This window comes from Pogoniulus pusillus, chromosome 40 (genome assembly GCF_015220805.1).
Source record: "Pogoniulus pusillus isolate bPogPus1 chromosome 40, bPogPus1.pri, whole genome shotgun sequence".
In the NCBI taxonomy this organism is placed as follows: Eukaryota; Metazoa; Chordata; class Aves; order Piciformes; family Lybiidae; genus Pogoniulus; species Pogoniulus pusillus.
In genome coordinates, this window is record NC_087303.1 from 4501716 (window position 1) to 4525687 (window position 23972).

The window sequence follows — 23972 nt, forward strand, 5'->3', positions numbered from 1 at the left end:
TCAACACTCAGCTGCAGGAGGAAGAATCTTGGCCAAAAAGAAGGGCCATTTCCCTGCCTCCAAGCAGACCATCCCCTTGGCTCTTGCAAGGAGCAGATGGGGTTTTGCCAGCTGCTGGGGTCCCTCTGGGAGCTGAGTCAGCCCTAGACCCCCTCCCCAAACCTCAGCACCGCTAGAGGGGTCCCGTTTCGAGAGCGCTGCCTCTCGGGGCTCTCTGCTGCTCTCTCCTCTGCAGCCCTTGGAGTCAGGCAAGTTCAAGCTGCAAATCATTTATGAAAACCAGATGTGCTCGCTCAGAGCTGCCACGAGGAATTTCAGGGCGCTCCAGCCCTGGGAGGGCCAGCACCAAGATCCTGCCCTTCCGCCGCGGGGGCGAGACGAGGCCGGGGGCTGCCCTCTGAGCCCGCTGCTTCCCGCCCCCCCGGGGCTCCTGGAAGGGCAGCGGGAGGAATTCCAGCCCCTTGCGAGAAATCCGCCTTTTAGAACAACACTCTCTCTGCATGACTCAAGAGCAAAGGAGCTGAGCTGGGCTGCGGAGCGGGGAGGGAAGGCAGCTGGAGAGCAGCGGGGGACAGCACATCCCGAACAGCATCTTCCTTCTCTGGAAGCGGGGATGGGACTGGGAAGCAGAGTTCCCACCCTGTCCCGCGGCCCTTTCCAGCCGCAGCGGCGTGGTCCAGCGGCCACGCAGTCAGCCCCAGATGCTTTGTTTCCACCTCTGCCGCTGCCTTACCTCATCGGCACGGCCTCGTCCCCGGCCACCTGCGTCGCCCGCCAGTCCCTTTAGCCTGCAGGGGCTTTGGCCTCAGTCCCGGCCGGTCCCCCGAGCCTGGGTGCGAGAGGGTGGAGCGAGCAGAAGCCGGGATGAGGCAGTGCTGAACAAAGCAGGGTTTGAGCGCCCATCTCGTTGCGAGGCTGAGGCGGGCCGAGAGTGGGGAGGTTGCCCACACGGCAGCCCCCGGCCCGTGGCCCCCGGCCAGGGCGTGCTCGTGGCTCCCGCGCAGCCGGCAGCTTCGGTCAGGAGAGGACAGGGCTGAGCAGAGCTCTGGGTTTTTTCTTTCCCATCGACACAAACCAGAGCCAAGCACCTTCTAAACCTCGCTGCCTGTGCTCCCCGTGGCTGCTCAGCTGGGGAGGGCAGAGCTGGCTTGCACACGAAGCTGCATCTCTCCCTCTTCACCTTGCTGCTCCCCATAGCATCCCTGCACGTTCAGCTCCATCCCATGTGTTTGTTACTGCACAACAACCTTCAGCTGGGTTACCGAGCCCTCTGCCCTGTCTCTGCAGCCCAGCTAACAATAGATGGGGGAAGAGCTCCAGGCCAGGGCTGCCTGCAGGCTGGTGAAGCTTGTTCCACAGCAGTGGTGCAGATAGTGGCTGATCGCTTTCAGGCTTGAAGCACTGAGCCTCCCCTGCACCAACCCAGCAGAACCTTCCTGGACATCTTCCTGGGTGACATACTCTGGGTGATCCTGCTCTGCCAGGGAGGGTTGGATGATCTTCAGAGGTCCTTTCCAACCCCTACCATTCTGTGAAGTCCAGCAGGCTCCACTGCAAGAACAGACTTCTGCACCTCTGCGAGTGTTTCCTGAAGCACTGAGTGTATGTGAAGGAGAGAGGGAGAAGAAAAGCTGCAGCAACCCATCCCAGGGCAAGGTGCAGGGCTGGGAGCAGAAGGGAGCGCAGGGTGGTGGCCTGCAGCTCCCTAGCAGCCAGCGCTTGCCAGCGGCTGTCCTGCACTCCACGCCCCCGTGCAGGGAATGCATGAAACGGGAGCCTCGGCGCTCGCTCCCGGCACACACAATGGGGTCCTTGTGGCCAAGAGGCCTGCTTCTGGCTGTGAACGTGGCAAGGGGAGGCCAAACAGCTCCACGTTTGCTTGGCCTCTCGCCCCCACCCACGGTGCTGGCTGTGGGGCACCAGGATGCCCCCAGGAGCTGTGCTGGGGCCAGGGTGAAGCGGAGCCCATGGACGTGGCTGTGCGCGGCGGTGGAAGTGCAGAGGCTTGGTGCAAAGGCTCACCCGTGCTTGGTAGAAAAGGCACTTCGGGGCTGGGTCTTGCCTCCCTGTGCTGCAAGTCTCCTCTCCCTCTCTGTGCTGGGTGAGGAAAGGTTTAAGTCAAGGCTGCTTGAGCCCGGCTCGTGTAGCACCCAGAAAATACACCCACCCACCCCCCAGCAGCAAACCCCGGGGAGGTGCTGGCGGCAGTAGCAGAGCTCGTGTGAAGGGTTTGCCAGGTCACAAAAGCAGCTGGGTCTGGCCCATTTGGCAGAGGGAAGCTCGCTTCATAGCGTGACTGCTAAGTGCTAACGCAGGAGGTGAAGCATCCAGCCAGGCAGCCCCTCGCATCCCGCTGGCGTCAAGCGGAGTGCCTAACTCCGCGCCCATCCCTGCCCCCGGGCACGCCTGGTGGGTACCCGGCCTGGAGACTGCTACCACAGGACCCTTCGCTGCCAAAAAGCCGCCGCCACCTCCCCCTGCCCAAATCTCCGTCCCATCACCAGAACTGGCAAGGGGGGGGGGGGGGGGCTGAGCATTAATCAGTTGCAGCAGCGGGGAGGGAGCCGAACTGCTCTCGGTGTTGGGTTTCACTTAGACGAAGCTGACTTGAAGCCCAAGCGCAGCGAGGCTGACATCAAGTTTGCAGCAGAATCCCCATCCCCAGCCACGCTTCCTCAAGAGGAACCAGGATCTGGCGGGCAGAGAGCAGCCTGCTTCGTGGTGGGGATGCCCTGAACAGAGGCAGGGAGATGCCTGCAGAGGAGCTGGGTGTGAACTGCTGCTCCTCCACTTATTAGCCCAGATGAAAGCAGACTCGACCTCTGCAGCTGCCAAGGGCCCTCTGCATGTTCTGCTCTGTGTTTTTTAAAGCTGACAGGACTCAGGCATGAGAAATTAAAGGAGATGAGTTTCTTGTCCTTGCTCAGTGTGATTATTCCAGGTAACTGTGGCCAAAGCCCTGGACAGCGGCAAGTGGGTTGTGGCCACCAGCTCTTGGCCCAGCCAGTCAGGGCACAGAGTTAGAATCACCAAACGGTTTGAGGTGGAAAGGATCTCAAAGATCATCCAGTTCCAACCCCGTGCCATGGGCAGGGACACCTCCCATCAGCCCAGCCTGCTCAAGGCCTCATCCAACCTGGCTTTAAACATCTCCAGGGAGGAGGCAACCACAGCCTCCCTGGGCAACCTGTTCCAGTGTCTCCCCACCCTCAAAGAATTTCTTCCTAACCTGCATTCTCAATCTGCCCTCTTCTTGTTCAACACCAATTTTCATCAGCAGACACAAAACAGGTAGGTTATGTGCCCTGAACATACCTGGCTTACCTTGGCAGCAGCCACTCCACTGGGAAGGAGGTACAAATCCACCTCAGATGTCAGTCTCGATGTTCCACAAGACCAAGGCCAGCAACTAAATGAGACTTAGAATAGAATTAATCAGGTTGAAAGAGACCTCCAGGCTCATCCAGTCCAACCTTGCACCCAGCCCTGGCCAATCAACCAGACCATGGCACGAAGTGCCCCAGCCACTCCACCCCCTCCCTGGGCAGCCCATTCCAATGCCAATCACTCTCTCTGACAACAACTTCCTCCTCACATCCAGCCTCAACCTGCCCTGGCACACCTTGAGACTGTGTCCCCTTCTTCTGGCCCTGGCTGCCTGGCAGCAGAGCCCAACCCCACCTGGCTACAGCCTCCCTGCAGGCAGCTGTAGGCAGCAATCAGCTCTGCCCTGAGCCTCCTCTGCTGCAGGCTGCACCCCCCCAGCTCCCTCAGCCTCTCCTCACAGGGCTGTGCTCCAGGCCCCTCCCCAGCCTTGCTGCCCTTCTCCAAACACCTTCCAGCACCTCAACAGCTCTCTTCAATTCAGGAGCCCACAACTGGACATAGCACTCAAGGTGTGGCCTGAGCAGTGCTGAACACAGGGGCAGAAGAACCTCCCTCGTCCTGCTGCCCACACTGCTCCTGAGCCAGCCCAGGATGCCACTGGCTCTGCTGCCCACCTGGGGCACAATTGGTCGTTTTCAGCCACTCCCACTCCAATGCAAAGACCTCACCACTCTTTGAGCTGCTGAGTGCATCCTTCCTCCATCCTTCCTCACCTTGTCCCACATCCCCTGCATGCAGGCACTGGCAGAGAGCTGAGGGCAAGGCTACGCCAAGCAGAGAGCACGAGCCAGGCAGATCAGTTTCTTAAAACTTATTTTAATATCCATGTCTCATCTGTTGGGTAGAGCCAAAACAGTCTGGCCTGGTTTAAGTTACAAATTCTTCATACACTTCTCTTTAAGTAAATGAACAGTGTGGCAATAGGGGCTGTTACTGGAAGTGAAACCCATGTTAACAGGGGAGGTGTCACAGCCAGAATTCTACCAGGGTTCTTCACTGCTGTCAGCCCCAGGAAGGCCAACGCTGTGCCCGGGCCCCTTGGATGGGTGTTGCACAGCAGGAATAAATGCATCTGACACACAACTAATCACACCCACAGAGATAGCACACACTGTATGGCCGAGAAACAACGGGGCCGGGACAGAAACAACCCTTCTAGAATTCTCCCTGACGTGGACAGACACCGAATCAGCCAATGGGGGGAAGCAGCAGCCCTGATTTCACCTGACAGAGGCTGGAGAGACGTCCAAGTGCTGCTTGCTAAACAGTTAACTTCTGGAATAGAGCAGCAGGGCCTAAGAAACGATGGCTGAGGATTTAAAGATGCAGTATTTCTTTGCTTGGTGTGAACCACTCCAGATTAGGGACCAGCTTAACCCAGCTGCAAGTGAACACATCCAATTAAAAGCCAAAGAGTCACTACAAAGCCAGTAACAAAAAGCAAAGCAACAGAGTTCTCCACTTCCCAACTCTGTTGCCTCATTTCTACTGATTCCTCCATTTTCCAGGTAACTAAAAGCTCCTGATCAGGTTTAAGTGTAGTATTTGCAGAGGATGGCTTACATAAGGCAGAAAAGTGGTGGTGCTCTCCAAGAGTGCATGGTGGAGAACATCACCTGCCACGAGACCACCGTTTGGGTACCGAGTGCCCTGAAGAGCCCACACACTGCTGGTGTGTGGGTACAGTCCTGGAGGTGCCACAGAGGTCTGGGTAGCAGGCTGGGAGGCGTGCACTGGGCAGTTTGGTTTTAACCCCTACCCTGAACCACAGCAGTGCCCCAACTCAGCCCCTTTCTGAGGCAAACCCTGCTCCTGAACACTGCATCTTTAAATAGTTCTGGCTATGAGCTCCTGCCACATGTTAGGAGAGCTTCAACCTGGCTGCCACATGTTCAAGTGCTGTGCTTTTTGGGTTTTCAGTTTTCCTTCTGAGTTTTGGGGGAGGGATAAGGGGGCAGAGCGAGGACAAGAGGTTTGTGTTTCACAGCAGGCAGGCTCCAGCTGAAGGTGTAAGACCCCTCCAGGCAGATTGCAGGAGGGAGGCAATAACTAGGGTGGCTGCTCCCCTCCTGACCATTATCCCACTCCCTCTCATCTGCAGGTGGATGCAGCAATGGCAGCAAGTTAGGAGTCAGCAAGTTTTAGCAGTGAAGTGTTAAGGGAGAGAGGAAGCTTTGCTGCCAAGCCCCCAGCTGAGGGGAGCAGACAAACCTTCAGCTTTGGGTTTCTGTAACATGAACAAGAGCTGTACAGGTCAGGGTGAGCACGGACCACACCTGCGATCCGCTGAGCTGGGACCCACTGAGCTGTGCTCCCATTCCTTCCCCTTGGCTGCCTGCTTTTCAACGCTCAGGAGAGCAGAGAGAGCATGTCCTGAACGTGCCAGGGAGGCCTTTCCAAAAAGAACAGGATCAATTCATAAAGGAGCAACCGTTGTGAGAGCTGTGAAGCAGCAGCTGAAAACCTTCTGGTGGTTTAAGCTGTGATCACAGGAGATCCACAAAGGTCTCTTCTCCTGCGGGTTTCACCACCCTCCTGAGGTGAATTATTCATCAGAGGCCACACCCCTGAGGGAGCAGAGAGTTGGACCATCCACAGCTATCAACCTGCTAAGAAGGGTTTCACTTTTGAGACCAGAAAACTGTTTTCTTCCAAGAAAAAAAAAAAAAGGAGGAAAAAAAAAAAGAGAGAGAATTTTGTTATTTAAAATAAAAAAAACAAACCAAACAAAAACCAACCTGAAATGAATTAGGGAGCAAAACACTAACTCTAGTGCCATGAACAGGCAGGATCAACTTTTTTTTTCCCCCCTCCAAAAGGGTAAAGAGTCACATATCATCCCCAGCTGAACCTTGGTGCTTCAGAGCTTTTTTTCAGGAGATGTTACCTAAAGTTTATTAAAAGACAAAAAAAAAAAAAAAAAACAAAAAAAGAAAGAAAAAAAAAGAAAAACAACCAAAAAAAAACCACCAAAAAAAAAAAAGAGAACAATGTTTAAATATCAACACTGGGCTAGCCCAGTCTCTTTTTTGTTTGTTTCTGTTTCCAAAGTCCACATTCTTCATACGAAGCACACAACAGCGTCCTGGGTTCCCCCAAGGCTGCTGCACGTTGAGGAGTTCACAGTACATGGAACTAGGTCTGGATGGTTCTGTTCTTTCATTGAGTTTTCCCCCTTTTTGCTTGAGAGCAGCCACCCCCTTCCTCCTTCTGGTCACCCTCAAGCCATCTCCTTGGCCTAGATGCTGAAGGGTTTGGGTTTTTTTTTTTTCCTTGATGGGTTGATGTTGTCATGCTCTATGGATGGAAAAGAAAGCAAGAGAAATAAAAAGCACCTGGGACAGGTTTCTTGAGCCCCTTGCGGATTCCTCCACTCCAAAGCTGTCGCCCCCCCCCGAAAGTCTTCTCGCCGGTTTCTCGAGCAGTTTTGTTTGTGGTTTTGTTTTGTTTGGGTGTTGTTTTTTTTTTGTGGGGTTTTGTTTGTTTTTTTGGCCTATTTCTGTGTCTCAGTTTGAAGAGCTGTTATTGGATGAGCCGGAGGTCGATGCGATGGCAGCTCCAGCTGGGCTGCTGGTGGATACGGATTTGCGGATGTGAGGCAGCAAGTAGGGGTCACAGGCCAGCTGCTGGACGTCTATCCGGTCCTCCTTTCGGTAGGCCAAGCAACGTCTGATGAATGCCTGCACAGAGCCCAAAAGACAACCATCAGCAGATGGACAGAAACAGGAAGTTTCCTTGGACTTCCAAAGAAAGAACTCAGTTGTGAGCTCTTCAGTTTAAGAGAGACAGGGATCGTAGAACCAGAGAATCAACCAGGCTGGAAGAGATCATCCGAGATCATCCAGTCCAACCTAGCACCCAGCCCTGGCCAATCAACCAGACCATGGCACTAAGTGCCTCATCCAGTCTGTTCTGGAACACCTCCAGGGATGGTGCCTCCACCGCCTCCCTGGGCAGCCCATTCCAATGGCATCTGCTGGAGAAGGTCCAGCGGAGGGGAACGAGGGTGATTAGGGGTCTGGAGGGTATGGCTGAGGGACCTGGGGCTGCTTAGTCTGGAGAAAAGAAGACTTAGAGGGGATTTGATAGATGTTTGTAAGTATCTGAGGGCTGCCAGGAGAGGAGGACAGGCTCTGCTCACTGCTCCCTGGGATAGGACAAGGAGCAATGTGTGTAAGTTGCAGCAAAAGAGGTTCTGCCTCAACACAAGGGGGAACTGCCTTTGCTGCCTGCCATCCACACAAGTAGCTGCCAGCCTATTTCAAGGGCAAGCAGCAGGCAACAAATCCAGTGCAGCCCCCACCAGGCCACTCATCCTCAGCCTAACACCACCACACAGCCACTGCCCTGCTCTCTGCAGGAGCTAAGAAGCAGAGTGCAGCAGCACTGCTGCTGGTTTTGGGGAGAGCAAGAGGACAGAAGCAGCAGTGCCCATCGCTGACTGACAGCCACTCACCTTCGCTTCTGGTGTGACTACTGGCTTTGGAGGGAACTGCACCTCGGTAGCTTTCAGGATTGTGTTCTCCTGCAGGATATCTTGTTGTGACTGGTTGTGACCAAAGGGCTACCAAAAAAAACAGCCATGCAAGAGAGGTGTTAATGGCTGTCGACAGGCCTTAAACAAACCCCAAAACGCTCCTGTGTATCATCACTTGACATCAGCATTTCTCTGGGCAGCAAGCCCATGAATGTTGTGAAGGTGCTGGAGATCCCAGCCAGATGAGCAGGACACATTGCTCCTGCACTTCAGCTCGATGGAAGGGACCAAGCTGGAATGTGTCTGAGGTATTTCCGGCCCAGACGGGAGGGATCTCCACTTGCTTCCAGACCTTTGTAGGTCAGCTTCAGCACATGCAAGAGGGCCTTCATCTCAGCTGACAGGAGATTCACCCACTTCAACCTCTGCTGGGCTGGTTCCACCCTTTCCCTGACAGATCACACTAAGCAACAGCATGTTTGTCAGCACAGGCTCCCACAACACTCGGTTACCAAGGAGCCATGAGAACAAGAGCTGGTGGAATCCTTCTCCTGCTCCAACCTGCTGCTTCTGTTGTTACCACAAAAAAAAGCCTTTCCTTAGGACAAATCACCTTTTCCTGACTCTTCCCTCCCCAGAGCCATCCCAAGAATTTCTAGAGTGGCTCTTTGCACCTCCAGATTTTTTTCCTCTCAATCACTTGCAGCCATCAGGCAGTATCGGGCTCAACAAGGACTTAGCACATTGAAAGCATCACAGAACAAGGTCAGACCAAGAACCTCAGGTGTACCCTGAAAAGGTTCACTTGTCCTGCCCATAATGGTCTCAGTGGGAACACTCAGTGGAAAGAAATGCTCTGCAGAATGCTGCTAGAGCAAAGAACCAACCTAGCAAATTCTGGCCCCTTCATCAGCATGGACTGCTGCAGAGCTGATGGCAGGGAGACAAGGCAGAAGCACCTCCTAAGCCTAGGGAGGAGAAGAAAGCAGAAACCAGGGCTGCCTCCCAGAAGGTCAGAGACTCACCACTGGGAAGGGGATGAAATGGCTTCTTACCTTTCTGCCATAGAGACACTGATAGAAGATGACTCCCACTGACCAGACATCCACTTTATTTGAAATCTTTGGAGGTTCCTTCCCAACCACAAAACATTCTGGTGGCAAATACCTGAAGAGAAGGAAGGCACAAGAGGTTATGAGCAGCATCTCTACAGGCTCCATCATGCTCTTTACAAAGGAAGGAAACAACATTCTGGGGTCAGATATTGGCTTGGGATCTTGTCCCTGCTCACTGCAAGAGGGCTGAGCTGGATGACACTGGAAGGTCCCTTCCAACCTATAGCATTCTATGACATGAGGGACTCAGCTTCATTCCTGTTCATCTCTGGGCCAAGATCACCAACACAGTCCCCTTCTGGGTTTCTTCAGACACTCATGGTCTGAGCTAGTCAGCACAGCCAGACTCTTTTCAGCAGAGCACACAAAAACCCCAATTCTCTTTTATGTTCAGAGCTGGCATTTGTTGTTAAAAGGGCCTGGCCAACATTTCCACCATGGAAACACAGAGCCAAAAGCCATACTTGTAGAGAAACACAACCCCCAATCCATGTCCCAGTTAGAGACATTTCAGCCTCACTCCAACTACAGACAGCTTCATTTTTAGGAAGAGAACAAAACCACACACTACAGAGCACCCAGACAAACGGTGCTGTTCAGCTGCTGCCCACTGTGCCAGGCTGCAGCTTGGGCAGTAGCTAAGGGTCACATTCAGTAGTGTTCACCACAGGCCTTGCTCTCAGCCATGGGTGATGCAGTGACCAAACTTGGCACAGAGGATAAAGCATTGCTGAAAGTGTTCTTCACATGATAGTGAAAAGCGAAGCTCTGGCTCCAGACAGCAACTGTGACATGTGTAGCTTTTCTAACTATGGGATGTCACCTCCTCATTTCAGTGGAATACTCTTCCCATCTCCCTGCTGTTTCCAAATTTCCATGGTCTTCCCCTCATTCTTCACTTAAACTGTATGGCAGTGCCACTATGGAGTGTGAAATAGCAGCCAAACCCCACTCCAGAGCTCAGCAGCACGCAGCATATGCAGGTTTTCACCAGGTCCTTTGGATAAGAGACTGTTTGCAAACGATGAACACTAACCCACTGAAAAGCAAAAGGCTGCCAGCCTCAAAAGGAGCAGTGTGACAGCAAGAGCAGTTTCCAGGGTCTCAAACCTCAGCCTCTCAAGCTGTCAGAGACAATGGCAGCACACACAGAGCTGACACAGATCCAAAGGGTGTTTATAAACTCTTCTTGATCTGTAACTTGTAAGTGCCCCAGGCAACGCTTACCAGTAAGTACCAGCCCCCTGCGATGTCAGTTCCATGCCATCAACAGAGTTGTAGCTGTCATCATCCATGATTTTGGAAAGCCCAAAATCTGTGATTTTTATCTCTCCACATGCAGTACCATTGACTAGAAGAATGTTACCTAGACAGAGGAAGGAAATAACCCCTTAGGATACACACATCTAGCAGGAAAATAAACAAGGAGTAAAATTGCACTGAACTCTGACGCTCTGCACCGGAGCACAAAGAACCTACAGTGAGCTGCTGCAGCAGCCCAGGGCAGAGGTTTTAACACTTAGCACTCTGAGCATCTACCAAGTGCTGGATCTGCCCATCCTTCAATGAGCCACTGGCTCAACACTGCTTGGAGCCTCCAGATTCCAAGCCCTGTTGGCCAAAGGAGCCTGATGCTCATGCTGGTTTGATTCCTCCCAAAGGTCCCGTTGGAAGGGCAGGTCAAAAAGGAGGATTAAGGAGAGCAGTACAAACAGAGCTATGACTCATTCTGCCCAGAAGTCCTGACTTGCCCCAGCCTCTCCACAAACCAGAAACTCTCTCCTTCCTGGCACTGCTCCCCAGTGCTTTCTAAGCTCAAAAAGGACAATTACTGCTTAGGCAAGAGTCTTCTACAAATCCATCAAGGATATCAAGGCAGCTCTCCCTGTTTTTCTCCAAGCCTACAGTAAAGCAGCAGAACTCTGCGTGGTGGCAGTGGATGAATCACAGCTTTAGACAACTGTAGGCAGAGCTCTGCAGCACGCTCAGACAGCTGGGGGAAGAAACAGGGTCACTAGGACTAGTGCAACAGCACCACCTCCAGTACAGATTCCTCCTGCTGATGCAATAAACCACATCACACAGCAGTTACACAATGCTGATGAAGTGCCACCAGTACAGGGAGACAAGCCAGGGCTGACTGCCCAAAGAGATGGCTGAATTCTGAACTAGCAGGGAAAAAAAGCTGCACCAATGTGCATCACCCCAAAAGAAAGCATTTCCATCCCCCCCTCAGAACTCTGCCCAATGGCAAAGGGATTTAAATCAGCAGCAGCATTTGGAGAGGACCATCTAACAGGGCAGATGTCAGTGAGTTCAAAGGCAGCTGGACTGCATGCCCCCCAGCTTTGTGAGCTGCCACACCATATGAAAAAAGAAACACTTCCCACTTAGCTTCTGCCACCACATCTTCAGGCAGATGATTACAGGACGAATCAGCCAGAAGAAGGGGAGCACGAAACACACTGCTAATTATGGGAACCTTGGTGAAGCAATAAGAGAAGCTCTCCACAGCAGAATACAAGCAGGACATTTAGAAACCAAACACAGACACTTGGTGGTTGGAGGGCTCCTTCTGAACAAGGAGGCTGTTTTTTCTGGAATGCTGCTCCCTGGTTTCTGTTGCAATTCTGGGATGCAAACCCCTTCTCACAGCATGTTCTATGCATTTGAGGGTGTTTTCTTGTTGCAAGTTAAGTTTTCCCATGCAGCCCTGTCACCTTTTTGATGTCTGCACAAAGTCAGCTTGCCCCAATGCACTCAGAACCCATTACCTGAAACTCAGAACCCATCAGCTGGCAGCAGAGCATACCTGGTTTAAGGTCATAGTGTATGATGGGAGGTTTGATTTCATTTAAGTATTTTAAAGCATTCACAATCTGCATGATAATGGATCGTGCCTCTTTCTCTGACATCAACTTGTGCTGTTTCAGGTAGAAGTCCAGATCATTCCCCTCACAGTATTCTAACACTGTACAAAACCTGGAAGCAAAACAGGAGTTGTTGTCATTAAGGCACCCGATGGAAACCAGAACACTTTGTTATTGCTCGGCTCCTCTATTTGGTCAATCTATTACATTCAGAGTCCTTCAGCCTATTCATCTCTCTCTAAAAATAAGCTACCAGCAGCACAGTCCTCAAAGCTCAACAGTGCAAAGGTCACAGACCCTCCTGTTAAGTGTGAGACCCACAAGTTCATCACTATGAGAGTGGTGAGACTCTGGAATGCGTTATCCAGGGAGGTGGTGGAAGCCTTATCCCTGGAGGTGTTCAAGGTCAGGCTGGATGAGGCTCTGGCCAGCCTGACCTAGTGTGAGCTGTCCCTGCCCATGGCAGAGGGTTGGAACTGGCTGATCCTTGTGGTCCCTTCCAACCCTGACTGATTCTATGACTCTAAGTGGAAAGCTCCATCAGCTGGGGCATTTGCCCAGGGCAGCAAAGAGAAGGATTTAAGAAACTTCTTTGGTGTGAGAGTGACAGAGCCCTGGAGCAGGCTGCCCAGGGGGGTTGTGGAGTCTCCTTCTCTGGAGAGATTCCAAACCCACCAGGACATTGTGACTCTGGGTAAGCTGCTAAGGGTGCCCCTGTGAGCATGCATGATCCTCTCCACTCCCCACCACGCTGGGATTTACTAGGGAAGCACCACATCTGCCAAAGCACAGCAGACTGCTTTGTGGGCTAGCATCTCCAGAAAACCACTGAGGTTCAAACTGCCTCAGACATCTCTGCAGTACAGCCTGCAACATTGCTGTGGGTGTTTAAGATGAAAAAGGGGAGACTGAGACTGGAGATGAGGAAGAAATTCTTTCAGTGAGAGCAGTGAGACACTGGAACAGGTTGCTCAGGGAGGTTGTGGATGTCCCCTCCCTGGAGGTGTTTTCAAGGCCTGGATGGATGAGGCCTTGAGCCCTGAGGAGAGGGACTTGTGAACGAGAAGCTCAACGTGAGCCAGCAGTGTGCACTTGCAGCCTGGAGGACCAACCAAAGCCTGGGCTGCAGCAGAAGTGTGGCCAGCAGGGCGAAGGAGGTGATTCTTCCCCTCTACTCCACTCTGCTGGAGGTGGGTAGGTTCAGACTGGATGTCAGGAAGAAGTTCCTCAGCAGGACAGTGGTGAGAGGCTGGAATGGGTTGCCCAGGGAGGTGGTTGAGGCCCCATGGCTGGAGGTGTTTAAGGCCAGGCTGGCTGAGGCTGCAGCCAGCTTGATCTAGGGTAGGGTGTCCCTGGGCATGGCAGGGGGGTTGGAACTGGCTGCTCCTTGTGGTCCCTTCCAACCCTGACTGATTCTGTGATTCTAACCTGGGCTAGCAGGGGGTGTCCCTGCCCATGGCAGGGGGTTGGAACTAGATGAACTTTGGGGTCCCTTTCAATCTAAACCACTCTGTGATCCTGCTCTGGTAGGAGTGTTAGACTAGATGATCTTTCAAGGTCCCTTCCACTCCTTGGCATCCTGTGACTCTCTGGGACGTTTCAAGAGGCCAAATGCTTTGGCTGCAGTGAGGAGGTGAAGCCAAGTGCAAGGCCCCAGCACCCCAAAACTTACGAGTCAGTATCCAGCGAGAAGTAGTCGTAAAGCTTCACTATTCGAGGGTGATCCAGTTCTTTGTGAATTCTGTACTCTCTACACGCATGTCTGCAAAGAGGCAAGCCTGAGCATTAGTCACACCAGTGCCCTAGCTCCAAGCTCTGCAGCCACTGACACCCAGCACAGCACACAGCAGCCCAGCTTCAATCCAACCCAGGCGCATCATGCAGACAGCCCAAGCGAAGGAGAGAACAGCTCTGGAGAACCACAGCATCTGAGAGCATCTCAGACTCTGGCAGGGCTACAGAATAACTCCTCTTGATTAATGGTGCTGCTTGCCAAAACAGAATAACCTCATCATAAATCCTACAGGGATCCAAGAGAGCTGAATACAGAAATCAGCAAGTTCTAGAAGAACACCACAGTGCTCAACAGCTCCACTGCCAGGCTCCAGGCTCAGCTCGTCCCAGTGACTTGGTGGGGAATGAAGATCACAACTTTCCCTTTGAAGCTCTGTTGAGCAGCTTTGGCTGTCATTCTGCAGAGCTCATCTAACCCCTGGCACTAGAAACAAGAGCTCCCAACAAAGGCTTCCTGCACCTCCCTTCAAAGCCATGGCCCACCTACAGACCTAGTTATCTCTGAAGGGATTCTAGGAAGCAAAGGGAAAGGGATGGCTTTGGGGGAGCACAGTGCTGGTGTGCACCTGGAAGCTGGGCATGAACAACTGTTTCCTAGAGGAGGAGCAATGAGGGTCTTTAGAGGGGAGAAGTCACTTCAATGCTTCTGGCACAGAGCAGTACTGATGCTTTAAAACCTTATGCCATGCTGTTCAAACAAATCTCTGTTTGGAACCTGACCATAACTTTTGTAAGGAGCTACTGGGACAGAGAGTAACTCTGGAGATGTGGCAAGAGAAGGGAAGGGGAAAAAGGGCAGGTGGCAAGAGAAGGGAAGGGGAAAAAGGGCAGGTGGCAAGAGAAGGGAAGGGGAAAAAGGGCAGGTGGCAAGAGAAGGGAAGGGGAAAAAGGGCAGGTGGCAAGAGAAGGGAAGGGGAAAAAGGGCAGGTGGCAAGAGAAGGGAAGGGAAAAAGGGCAGGTGGCAAGAGAAGGGAGGGGAAAGGGCAAAACAGAGGGGGAAAAAAGACAAAACAGAAGCAAAAATGTCCAAACACAAGGTAAAAAGTGGCAAAATAGAAAAGAAAGAAAAGGCATCCTGGTGACAGGCACTGGCTAACCAGACACAGGGTGAATCTGGACACATGGGGGTCTGCTTTACAGCCTTACTTACTTGTGATAGTTTTCTTTCTTCTCATCTCTCCAGTTTTTATTTAACTGGTGGATTTTCACAGCTACGTATCTCTGTTCTGTTAAATCAAATGCCTGCAGAGAGAAGAGCTGCAGATCAGTAGGAATCACAACTACAACACCACAAAAAAGCAGACAAGCTCTAACAGAGCACTATCCCCACCCAGGAAACAAGCATTAGGACACAACTGAGTGAAGAGCAAACCTACATTTTGATGCAATTAGCTCCACGGATGAAACTAAGCAGGTCTGAAAACAACTGAATATGCTGTGCTTTGATCTGGCCTCCTCCAGGGGCTCTCACTAATGCTGCACTTCACCTGACTTTTTAACACCAGAGCTACAGTGGGATCAGAAAGGTCAAGCTCCCAAAATGCAGCCAGTTCATCACACTGAGCAAGGCACTGCCATTATTCCCCCACCAAGCTACCTCACTCATTTGGTACACTCAGAGCACAGAGGGTTTTCAGTGTGCTGTTTCACACTGGCAGCTCAGCTCTCCATCTCAGAGCTCCTTTACAGCTGGAGAGCTCAGTGGCACAAGTGTGTAAATCTTGTGCTGTAGTTTTCCCTCCAGGTCCTTGCTGTTCAGGCAGCCTTTAAAGACCAGAGCACTGCAGCTCTGCTCTTGGAGAAACACAGATCTTTTACCTTGTGTGAGAGCAGCAACAGCTGATTTATAGGACAGGGAAAAACTCCACTAGAAGCAGACAAAGATTAACTTTGTCCATCTCAGAAGCTGACTTTTTAACTCTTAATGCTTAAGGGACTGGCTAAGACCTCGCAGAAGAAGGGTTAAGGATTTCTTACTACAACTGCCAAGCACAGGCAGGTAGGAAGCATTCATACCCTTTTGCTTCCACCCATGGAGCTAAGGCTTTCTACTTCATGTAACCACAGAATGGTTTAGGTTATAAAGGGAACCCAAAGATTACGCAGTTACAGCCCCATTGTCACAGGCAGGGACACCTCCCACTAGCCCAGATTGCTCAAGGCCTCTTCCAACCTGGCCTTGAACACCTCCATGGAGAGGACATCCCCAACCTCCCTGGGCAACCTATGCCAGTGTCTCCCCACCCTCACTGTAAAGATTTTCTTCCTCATCTCCAATCTTAATCTCTCCTCTTCCAGCTCAAAGCCATTCTCCTCTCATTCTCTACAAGCCCTTGTAGAAAGTCCTCCCCAGCTTTCTTGCAGGTTCCCTTTCAATCCTGGAAGGCCACTAGAGGTTCTCCCCAGAGCTTTCTCTTCTCTAGGCTGAATATACATTTCTGATTTACAGAAATACTTAGTCAGCAGAGCTCCCAGGAGCCACTGAGTGCCAACATGCACAGCACCCCTTTTTTCACTACCTGAGCAATTCAGTCCCCCTGCTTTGGATATCTGTCATCGTTCTGCATCAAAACAACACCTGACTGTGAAGCTTCCAGGATTTGCATTGGCATAGTTGCTGCCTTTCTAGCCCAATTCACCATGATTTAAGAGCTGCTGGGAGCAGATGAGGAACATTTAGAACTGGAAAGGTTTGAAGCGTTAAGTCGAAGAGCAAGCACCAAAGTATCCCAGATTTTGGCTGTGCAAGACTGCTGACCCCCAGGTAATCCTCGGCTGCAGATATGTCCCCCACACTGCACACAGCCCCTTCCAAGCCTGCTACTTCAGAGTGTAAAATGAGAACACAAGAAAAACAGGCCTTCAATTCCCAGAAGATGAAGGCTCTCACAATTTGTAAGGGCTCTTTGCTCTTATTATCATAGAATCAACCAGGTTGGAAGAGACCTCCAAGACCATCCAGACCAACCTAGCACCCAGCCCTAGCCAGTCAACCAGACCATGGCACTAAGTGCCCCAGCCAGGCTTGGCTTCAACACCTCCAGGGACGGGGCCTCCACCACCTCCCTAGGCAGCCCATTCCAATGCCAATCACTCTCTCTGCCAACAACTTCCTCCTCACATCCAGTCTAGACCTGCCCTGGCACAGCTTGAGGCTGTGTCCCCTTGTTCTATTGCTGGTTGCCTGGGAGAAGAGGCCACTCCCCACCTGGCTACAATGTCCCTTCAGGTAGTTGTAGACAGCAATGAGGTCACCCTTGAGCCCCCTCTTCTGCAGGCTGCACACCCCCAGCTCCCTCAGCCTCTCCTCATAGGGTTTGTGCTCCAGGCCCCTCACCAGCTTTGTCACCCTTCTCTGGACACCTTCCAGCACCTCAACATCTCTCTTAAATTGGGGGGCCCAGAACTGGACACAGCACTCAAGGTGTGGCTTGAGCAGTGCTGAGTACAGGGGCAGAAGAACCTCCCTTGTCCTACTGGCCACACTGTTCCTGATGCAGGCCAGGATGCCATTGGCTCTCTTGGCCACCTGAGCACACTGCTGCCTCATCTTCAGCCTACCACCTATCAGTACCCCCAGGTCCCTTTCCTCCTGGCTGCTCTCAGCCACTCTGTCCCCAGCCTGTAGTGCTGCTTGGGGTTGTGGTGGCCAAAGTGCAGAACCCTGCACTTGGCCTTGTTAAATGTCAGAGCTATTTCCTCCTCTTCGCAGCGACCTTTTGCCTCGCTAAGCCATACCCAACACGACTTCACTGCCAAAGGTGTGTGCTGCACTTGAAGCAACAAATGGTTGCTTCTCTGTCCTGACAGAACTTGCAGATCTGCTGCAGTGTTTTCTTGAAGCAATGCCTCTGCAAGAAGCTTGACCACTGAGGACAAGGGCAGAAGCTCCAAATCTGAAGCCACCTAATGCAAGCCAGATGTGCCTCGTGCTTTGCCCTCCCTTCTTCCCTCCACAACCACACACACACCACTGAAGAAACAAGTGCAAAACTCCTGCTTCCTGCAGACTCAGAGCACACCACAGACTGCCACTTCCAATTTACCTTATATACTTCACTGAAGCCACCTCTACCCAGAAGATGTAGCAACAAATATCTATCATTTAGCGTTGGATGGTCTTTAAATCTGGGGAGAAAGGCACAGTTTGAGAACACCAGCAGGAAGAATGCAATAAACACACAATAAATTACAGCCACCACACAGCTGAGGAACAATATTTTGATACTAAGACACAAAACCACCAAAACTGTGTCAGTGACTAATAGATTTGATACTATTTGATCAGTTTGCACTGACAAGAGACAACAGAATGGTGCCTTGAGGCACTTGGAAGCCTTTTGTCTCACACGAAGTCGACCCTGTGGCACCTCCCAAGTGACAAATGAAGTTACAACACCCATTTAAAGCAGACTGAATGTTTGCCATTAGGACAGGGGGCAAGTAAAAGAATTGTTCTGCATCCCTGGCCCTGAATGCCATGTGCTTACTGTGAGTTATCTTCATTGTGTATCCTTTTCAATTCCCTGATATGTAGATTTCTAACCCTCTCTAGCCGTTCCAACTCCGCCTGGATCTCTGCTTCTTCCTGCACAAGGGAAAAACAAGGAAAACACAGCACTGAGCAGTTGGCATTTCCACCTGCTTACAGAAACTGAGTCATAGAGTGGGTTGGGTTGGAAAGGATCTTAAAGATCAACCAGTTTCAACCCTCACTGCCATGGGGCAGCGACACCTCCCACCAGCACAAGGCCTCGTCCAGCCTGGTCTTGAACACCTCCAGGGAAGGAGCATCCACAACCACCCTGGGCAAGCTGTGCCAGTGTCTCACCACCCTCACTGGAAAGAGTTTCTTCCTAATCTCCAGTTACAACCTTCCCTCTTCCAGCTTCACTGTCCTAATCCTGGCACTACAAGGCCCTGTACAAAATTCCTTCCTGGTGTCCTTGTAGGCCTTTTCAGGTACTGAGAGGTTGCTCTAAGGTCTCCCTGGAGCCTTTTCTTCTCCAAGCTGAATAACCCAAACTCTCCCAACCTGTCCCTATAGGGGAGCTGCTCAGGGCCTCCTCTGGACCCTCTCCAACAGTTCCATGTCCTTCTTGTGTTGGAGGCCCCAGAACTGGATGCAGTCATACAGGTGGGGTCTAATAAGAGCAGAGGGGCAGAGTCCCCAACTTGTCCTGATGCTCTCTCTGCTTTGGATGCAGCCCTGCACACAGCTGCCTCCTGGTGTCCAAGTGCAGGTCTAATTCCACTTGTGAGGAGCTTAATGGTAAGTAACTTGTGTGGAAGATGAGAGAGGTGGTCACAGTCAGCTAAGAGTCAGGTGGAAGGTGAAGGAATGAAAAGTGAGTGGGCAGTTTTGTTTACACCCAGAGACAGGAGCAGACCTTGACACCTCCTTGTTTTTAACATTTGCATTTGATCTTAGAGGTCTTTTCCAACCTTCATGACTCTAAGCTTTTCAGTAACTAAGAAACACTGCTGCTCTGGTCCTGCTCCTTCCCTGAGTGCTACAGGGCTGCTCTTGCAGGGTCTCTCTGCCTCTGCTTGGACAAGAGAAAGAGAATGGCTCCTGGAAATAAGGATCAAGGATGTCAAGATGATAAATGGGAATGGGACAACATCTACAGAGGATGGACATGGACAGAATTATAGAATCAGCCAGGCTGGAAGAGACCTCCAACCTCATCCAGTCTAACCTAGCACCCAGCCCTGGCCAATCAACCAGACCATGGCACTAAGTGCCCCAGCCAGGTTTGGCTTCAACACCTCCAGGGATGGCGACTCCACCACCTCCCTGGGCAGCCCATTCCAATGCCAATCACTCCCTCTGGGAATAACTTTCTCCTAACATCTAACCTATACCTCCCCTGGCACAACTTGAGGCTGTGTCCCCTTGTTCTGTTGCTGGTTGCCTGGCAGAAGAGACTAACCCCACCTGGCTACCTCACTGCTCTCTACAAGTCCCTGAAAGGAGGTCAGAGCGAGGTGGGCATTGGTGTCTTCTCCCTAGCATCAGGTGATAGGAGAGGAAATGTCCTGAAAATGTGCCAGGGCAGGGTAGGGTTGGAGAGGAGGAGCAATTTCTTTGCTGCAAGAGTGGTCAGGGATTGGCACAGGCTGCTCAGGGCAGTGGTGGTGTCATCAGCCCTAGAAGTATTCAAGACATGTGTGGCCATGGCAGTTGGGGCTGCGGTGGTGTTAGGCTGGACTGGATGATCTTAGAGGTTTCATCCAACCAAAACAATTCTATGATTTGCTGACAATATTGAAGGACAACATTGGGTCCTATCAGCAATAAGTGGTGGAACAGCTCCAAGTTTAGCTCAGTGCCATGTGGAACTCTGGAGAGTTGGAAGTTGTAGTTCTCAAAGGTGGCACTGGAGTTCACAGCACTGTGGACAGGGCTTCAGCAGCATTATTTGGTATTTCAAGGGACACAGTTACCCACTTGTCCTGTGACTCTGCTCCTTCCCTTCTCAACTTGTTCTATTTTTAAGCCTGAAGAATGAACCAGTTTCTAAAAGTGGAGAAGGACAAGCACAGCTCCAGACAATGCCACGATCCCAGAACGTGACTTCATTTTCCAGTAAGGTCCATCTCCAAATGGATTCCTCTGTTCCAGGCTGGCACACACATGCCAGCATAGATGGACCTGTAATTACTCCATTCCAGCAATGTGGAAGCTGCAGAGCAAGCATGCCTTTGGCATACTCCTGCCTGTATCACTGCTCTCTGCTCACAGGGCAATAAAACAGGCAGAGTGCCAGCAGATTCCAGGTGGGCATTAACTTTCCCTTGCCACTGAAAAGAACAAGGAGTACAGTAGCACAAATGAGGCCTTGCATTCAACTTGGGTGCCAAGGTTATAGGAGGGAAAACCTAAGAGCAGAGCTCAGGCACCACCTGAGAAAAGAAGGTCTCCAGCAATGCATTTTCATGCATCCTCTTTGCTTCATGCAGGAGAGAAAGCTCCTGGGCCTGAGCAGAGACCACAGCTAAGTAGGAAGTGGCAGGAGATACCCATTCCTTTGCAGCACTTTGGCTGCTGAGGCATCCCAGAACATTTAATTAATGCTCATTGCCACTGAAAGGTAACCAAAAGCCTCCCTGAACATACCCTCACTGGCAGGTGCAGTTGCTACTGAAGGCAACTGTATGTGAAAACAAAAATGCAGTGCAGCCACCCCAGCAGGGCTGGCTTCCAGCAGCCCAAGAGATTTGGTGGGGCTGTTCCTGATGGTGTTGGCTACTCCATATAACAGAGAAAGAATTTCTTCACAGCCAGGGTGCCCAGGGAGGCTGTGGATGTCCCCTCCCTGGAAGTGTTCAAGGCCAGGCTGGATGAAGCCTTGAGCAACCTGTTGTAGTGGGAGGTGTCGCTGCCTATGGCAGGGGGTCAGAACTGGATGAGCTTTGAGGTCCACTCCAACTCAACCCAACCCATTCTGTGATTCTATGTCAAGAAGAGCTGCAGGTTTTGGTATGTTCTTGTAATTTTCTTCCCTTGGTCCATTCCTTCCTGCTCCCCCATATCAGACAGAGCCCAGGTCAAAGTGACAGAGCAAGATGTACCAGAGCAGTGGAACTTCCTGCAGGATATCCTGACTGCAAGGATGTAGCTACCTTTTCACTCAAGCTAAGAACATCTTTCCTGAATGCCACTGCCTTGGAAACAGATAAATTACAAGCTCCTGGCAATGGTTTTTAAGCAAGAAAACTCTCTCAATTAGCAAACAATCAGTAGTGACCTCCACAGAGAGATTTCATTGAATGGTCTGGGTTGGAAGGGACCTTTAAAGCTCATCCAGTTCTAACTTTCCTGCCATAGGCAGAACACCTCCCACTAGAGCAGATTATTCAAGGCCTCATCCAACTTGGCCCTGAACACCTCCATGGAGGGAACAGCCCCAAACTCCCTGGGCACCCTCACTGTAAAGAATTTCTTGAACACTTCCAGTCTTGGAATCTCTACAACTTTTTCAGGCCACCTGTTTCAGCGCCTCATTGACCTCACAGGGAAGAATTTCTTCTTAGTGTCTAATCTAAATCCAGCTTCTTCCAGTTGGAAGCCAATCCTCCTATTCCTCCCTCTCCCTGCCTTTGCAAAAAGATCCTTTCCAGCTATTCTATAGCCCACTTAAAACCCTGGAAGATTGCTCTAAGGTCACCCCAGAGCCTTCTCTTCTGAGCAACCCCAGCTCAGTCTGGTCCTGCAGCCCTTGAGTCATCTTCATGGACGCACTCCAGCAATTCTATGTCCTTGTGTTGGGGGACTCCAGAAGTAGACACAGTACTGCAGGTTGGGCTCCACCTGAGCATTCATAGAACACTCCATCAATCAGCCACCTACAAGGCCTTGGTGCAGGGAGTTCTTACCTTTTTAAGATGACCTAGTCGGAGTTTGAAGATTTCTTCCTGTTCGTGGTACTCTGCTAACGTTAACCTGCACAGGAGACACAGACCCAACACATCAGGCATCAACATGGACAAAGGGAACTGCCTTTTAGACAAACTCTGCAATTATTGATATATTTTCCCCCCACAATAATCAATTCAAAAGGAGATGAAAAGCTTAAAACTTGATAAAACACCATAATAATTTCAAGTGTAAGATCCTAACGCCACCTATTTAGAACAGTGACTAAAGAAATCTAAACCACAACCCAAACATGGAGCACTGAAGCACAAGAAAGCTGGGGAGGCACTTTTTAGGCTGTCAGGTAGTGATAGGACTGGGGGGAATGGAACAAAGCTGGAAATGGGGAGATTCAGACTGGATGTTAGGAAGAAGATCTTCAGCATGAGGGCGGTGAGACTCCGGAGCAGGTTGCTCAGGGAGGTGGTGGAAGTCTCATCCCTGGAGGTGCTGTTTAAGGCCAGGATGGATGAGGCTGTGGACAGCCTGACCTAGTGTGAGGTGTCCCTGCCCATGGCATTGGGGGTGGAACTGGATGATCCTTGTGGTCCCTTCCAGCCCTGACTGATTCTATGATTCCACACCTTATTTTTCCATTAAAGTTTTCTTGACTGTCTGACTCCCAAATTTTCCTCTGTACTAACAGCTGGATAATCTAACCCAGTTACTCACTCTGGGACTAGCAGTAGACCACAGAGCCACTGCAAACACAGCAATGACCTGGAATTACTGCAACAGGCTGCCCACAGATGTGGCTGAAGTCCTGTTCCTGGACACATTCAAGATTAGATCTGATGTGGCCCTGGGCAGCCTGACCCAGTTGGAGGTGTCCCTGCTGACTGCAGGGAGGAGTTGGACAAGATGCCCTTCAAGGGTTTCTTCCAACCTGATGCGATCTGTGGCATTCAGAACTTTTTTCTGTTTCAGGCTATCCAAAGCTGTTTCCAGAGGCAATTTACTTCACCTTACTGTATCTCTGACCTCGTGTGTAGTTAGGAAGCAGTGGGATAAGGAAAACAATGCCCATTTTGAGGGGCAGTGATGTGCAAAGTTTCTGTCCTGGATGGCTGCCTGAAGCAAAAGGTTTCATACTGTTTGCAGTGTCTTTTCTAGCCAAAATGTGCCACACAGGACAGGGGTAAAGCACAGCCTTCCACTGCACTAATGACAGATCCCACTACCTGTGGAATGTGCTGATGTGCTGAGCCCTTTAGAAAAATGAATCATTAATTTCTCACTGCTGCCAACAAGGAGCTTGGTAAAAGCATCACACAAGTGGACACGAAGCCCTGAAGCTCCTATTGATTGCATCTGTTTACTCTGGAAACAAGATATGCATGGGACAGCACATAAATATCTGCTTTTGAATCTCACTGGAGTTCAGAGCATAGCCCAGGAGGATTCCTGTTGCAGCAGTTGTGCTCTTAGCACGCTGCTTAGCACAAAGGGTAGTGCACAGAGCCTCCACAGCATCAACACCAGAGAATCACAGAATCAACCTGGTTGGAAGAGAGCTCCAAGCTCATCCAGTCCAACCTAGCTCCCAGCTCTAGCCAATCAAGCAGACCATGGCACTAAGTGCCTCAGTCAGGTTCTTCTTCAACACCTCCCTGGGCAGCCCATTCCAATGTCAATCACTCTCTGTGAAGAACTTCCTCCTAACATCCAGCCTGTGCCTCCTCTGGCACAATTTGAGACTACCACAACTAGTTTCAAGAGGGACCACCAAGTTCTGTGTCAGTGCAGGGTTGTAGGACCTTGGCTCACTGCATGGCAAACTGAAAGGAGGCAACATTCACCTGATCAAGTGTTCACCTCTCCACTGCTGGTAATGCAGAGGGTCCACAGAGCTGAATCATGGAATGCCTTAGGTTGGAAAGGACCTTAGAGATCATCTACTCCAACCT

The 23972-nt window shown here is 51.2% G+C and overlaps 1 protein-coding gene across 5 annotated transcripts in view; it reads right to left on the bottom strand.

The window, feature by feature from the left end:
- Positions 1 to 4183: 4183 nt before the first annotated feature.
- TLK2 (tousled like kinase 2) overlaps positions 4184 to 23972 on the bottom strand; it is a 55279-nt gene continuing 35490 nt past the window's right edge. For all 5 annotated transcript variants that reach the window (XM_064174181.1, XM_064174183.1, XM_064174184.1 and 2 more), the window contains 10 exons: positions 22026 to 22092; positions 18134 to 18231; positions 17690 to 17771; positions 14794 to 14885; positions 13522 to 13611; positions 11792 to 11961; positions 10207 to 10345; positions 8920 to 9031; positions 7844 to 7951; positions 4184 to 7067 (listed from right to left, as the gene is read on the bottom strand). In XM_064174181.1, the coding sequence (XP_064030251.1) occupies positions 6894 to 7067; positions 7844 to 7951; positions 8920 to 9031; positions 10207 to 10345; positions 11792 to 11961; positions 13522 to 13611; positions 14794 to 14885; positions 17690 to 17771; positions 18134 to 18231; positions 22026 to 22092 (1132 nt within the window). In that variant the 3' untranslated portion in view covers positions 4184 to 6893. The remainder of the gene's footprint in view (positions 7068 to 7843; positions 7952 to 8919; positions 9032 to 10206; positions 10346 to 11791; positions 11962 to 13521; positions 13612 to 14793; positions 14886 to 17689; positions 17772 to 18133; positions 18232 to 22025; positions 22093 to 23972) is intronic.